Source organism: Kryptolebias marmoratus, linkage group LG17 (assembly GCF_001649575.2).
Source record: "Kryptolebias marmoratus isolate JLee-2015 linkage group LG17, ASM164957v2, whole genome shotgun sequence".
Taxonomy (NCBI): domain Eukaryota; kingdom Metazoa; phylum Chordata; class Actinopteri; order Cyprinodontiformes; family Rivulidae; genus Kryptolebias; species Kryptolebias marmoratus.
This window is the reverse complement of record NC_051446.1, coordinates 1,387,397-1,390,670: the sequence shown is the minus strand read 5'-3', so window position 1 is coordinate 1,390,670 and position 3,274 is coordinate 1,387,397. Positions and strand designations below refer to the sequence as shown.

The window sequence follows — 3,274 nt, the reverse complement described above, 5'->3', positions numbered from 1 at the left end:
CCGAGGCCATGGTCTTGAGCCGGAAAAGGGTAGAGTGCCTTCTCCGGGTCGGGGAAGATGTCCTGCCCCAAGTGGAGGAGTTTAAGTATCTTGGGGTCTTGTTCACGAATGAGGGAAAAATGGAGCAGGAGATCGACAGGCGGATTGGTGCAGCGTCTGCAGTGAAGCAGGCGCTGTACCGGTCTGGTGTGGTGAAGAGAGAGCTGAGTCAAAAGGCGAAGCTCTCGATTTACCGGTCGATCTACGTTCCTACCCTCATCTATGGTCACGAGCTCTGGGTAGTGACCAAAAGAACAAGATCGCGAATAAAAGCAGGCTAAAATGAGTTTTCTCCGCAGGGTGTCTGGGCTCTCCCTTAGAGATAGGGTGAGAAGCTCGCTCATCCGAGAGGGACTCAGAGTACAGCCGCTGCTCCTCCATGTCGAGAGGAGTCAGTTGAGGTAACTTGGGCATCTGGTGAGGATGCCTCCTGGACACCTCCCTGGTGAGGTGTTCCGGGCACGTTCCACCGGGAGGAGGGCCAGGGGAAGACCCAGGACACACTGGAGGGACTATGTTTCTCGGCTGGCTTGGGAACGCCTTGGGATTCTCCCAGAGGAGCTGGCCCAAGTGGCTGGGGAGAGGGAAGTCTGGGTCTCCCTGCTTAGGCTGCTACCCCCGCGACCCGACCCCGGATAAGCGGAAGAGGATGGATGGATACTCTACCAGTTTTTTTGCTAGTGAGGACCATATTTTTTCCAAGTGAGACAGCTTTATCATTTCCTCCAGCCACAACTTGACAGATGGAACCTGTTTTTTACCAAAACCCCAGAACAAGCTTCTTCGCTATGATAAAAGCATAGGATAACAGCTGTTGTTAAACTGAGAGAGCTGAGCGGAAACACCAAGTACAGTCAGGAGTGGGTCTAGCCTCAGCTCTGTATGGAACATATCTCATAAAGTTTTAAATAAGGATTTTGTTTTATAAGAATAATCTGATATGGTAAACATAAGTCTTCTCATGGGTAAATATTCACTGTTGTAAATGGAGAAATAGCAAATCATCTTTTGCAAATTTTATAATTGATCTGCTCAACCCTCAAAGAAATAAGATAATGGCTAGATCTGTGATAATGTTTATTTCTTTTTGGTGTTTTAAATAAAAGCCCCTGTAATTTATATATATATAGTTTCATTTATAAAGCATTAAAAAAGGTTTCCTTAGAAAATGACGCCGCCGTGTGGTAACACAATAGAAAACATTTTTTTAGTAATTAAAACACATTAATCAATAAATTTAATAGTTAATATTTTTAGGGTAATACAACAACGGTAATCAGCTAATTAAATAACATTTAATTGAACATAAAATTTTGATTTAATCGTTACGCTTTGATTTTAAACAGGCGCAATTGGGGCAACCACAGGTCCTTCAATCGTCAAAACACGGAATAAGACGTGGACTGTTGTGAGTAAATTACTTTTTAAACATCCAACCTAATCTGTTTAAATATGATGTTTTGCGCCTAAACTTCTTTATAAATGTCCACATGTCTGTACCATTGGACAGTAAAAATAAAAAGTGGTTATATAATCATTTGCTGTTTATGCGAAAAATTGGACCGGGTAACAGTGAATGTTTTAAAATCAAAACTCAAAACATTTCTTGAGGTATTTATTCTCTGTTTTTTCTTAGATCTATCTATCTATCTATCTATCTATCTATCTATCTATCTATCTATCTATCTATCTATGGAATTGTTGACAGATGTATCTTCAAAAGCATAATCAAGATGTCACACTCAAAGCGTATTATGAAAGCATAATAATTTTTTGTGATGCTACTTTTTTCTGCAAGAAATATACTTGGGTTATTTGAAGCTAAGTAATATGGTGTTGAAGCTCCTTTTTGTCTATATCAACAACCTTTTATTTAAAGTAACGGAGTAGTACAAACACAGACTAGAGAAACTTAAATTTCTGCAAAAACGCAGTCTGAATGCTGAGTGCTGAATGACTGCTAAAATCTGCTGAAGAAGCTGAAACTGAGTTGTTAAAGTTAAAAGTAGCAAAACATGACAGCGATTCCTGTTTTTATTTTCTAACTCTTCTAACATGGGCCTGTATATTTTTGGTAAAAGTTTAGTTGTTGTATTTCCCTTCATGCCAGTCGTATCAATGTCTCACAACTCAATATTATTGAGACAAAAAAGTACCCCCTCCCTTTACCCCAGTCAGTGTTAATTTTTTCAGTTTCTGAAAGCTGGCAACCTTACCTCTGTGTGTTTGTTGTGTCAGAGATCAGGATGGGTCGCTCTTCCAAAGACAAGAGGGACATTTACTACCGTCTGGCCAAAGAGGAGGGCTGGAGAGCCAGGAGCGCCTTCAAGCTGCTGCAGCTCGATGAGGAGTTCAACCTGTTCAAAGGTGAATCCCACAAAATTAAAGAACAAAAGATTCAGTCATAGTTTCAGCTATTCAAGAAAATGTCCAACACATTTAGTAGATGTCTTCAGGTGTCCTTGTACATTTGATTAAAGGTGTAAAATTTAAATTTCTTGTCCTGAATCTTATGGCAGCTTAGAAATAAAACATACACATTACACAACTAAACGTGGTTCAATTAGGAATAGCCTGCTGTGACTTTTGACAGTGCTACAACACTCAATATAGACAAAATTTTCAAAAAACAAAAAAATTTTCCAATTAAAATGATTGTAGGTCAATGGGATTTTGCTAAAACACATAAGAAAACTATCCCTCATTACACAAATACAGTGTTGAGTTTTCTGAATTTTACTCTTTTCCCCACAAAATGCTTGGCTGACACTTAATGATGTCCAACAATCTAACTTTTGAATTATTTACAATTTTCAAATTTGCAAACAAACTCTTTTTGGTAAATATAAAATCTATACATCAAATTATGGGCATTTTTATCTTCTTCCACCCAGTGTGTCTTCATTGTTTTAAGACTTCTGGCTTTCTCTCAGATCCCCCTAGGCCGGCGGTCGGCAACCCGCGGCTCTAGAGCCACATGCGGCTCTTTGGCGCTGCCCTAGCGTGTCCCTGGAGCTTTTTCAAAAATGTTTGAAAATGGAAAAAGATGGGGGAGAGAAATATATTTTTGTTTTAATATATGCCTCTTTTACACTGACCCTAATTCAGAAGGCTGTACTCCGCTCTACTCGGCTCGGCTCTATAAAGAATGCATCCTGTTCACACCGGCCAGTTTGATCGTTAGCAGAGGAACGCCTCCTCGTGTTGCGGGGGGCGGGGCCGCGGCACGGGGGGG

At 40.5% G+C, this 3,274-nt stretch overlaps 1 protein-coding gene across 2 annotated transcripts in view; it reads left to right on the top strand.

The window, feature by feature from the left end:
• The first annotated feature begins 1,383 nt into the window (after window positions 1-1,383).
• The window catches only part of ftsj1 (FtsJ RNA 2'-O-methyltransferase 1), a 10,249-nt gene continuing 8,358 nt past the window's right edge, over window positions 1,384-3,274 (top strand). The window contains exons 1-2 of one of the 2 annotated variants that reach the window (XM_017440021.2): window positions 1,384-1,447; window positions 2,278-2,406. In XM_017440021.2, coding sequence (XP_017295510.1) covers window positions 2,286-2,406 — 121 coding nt within the window. In that variant the 5' untranslated portion in view covers window positions 1,384-1,447; window positions 2,278-2,285. Of the gene's footprint in view, window positions 1,448-1,472; window positions 1,651-2,277; window positions 2,407-3,274 lie in introns of those variants that run through there. The other variant, XM_017440022.3, reaches the window with a different exon arrangement.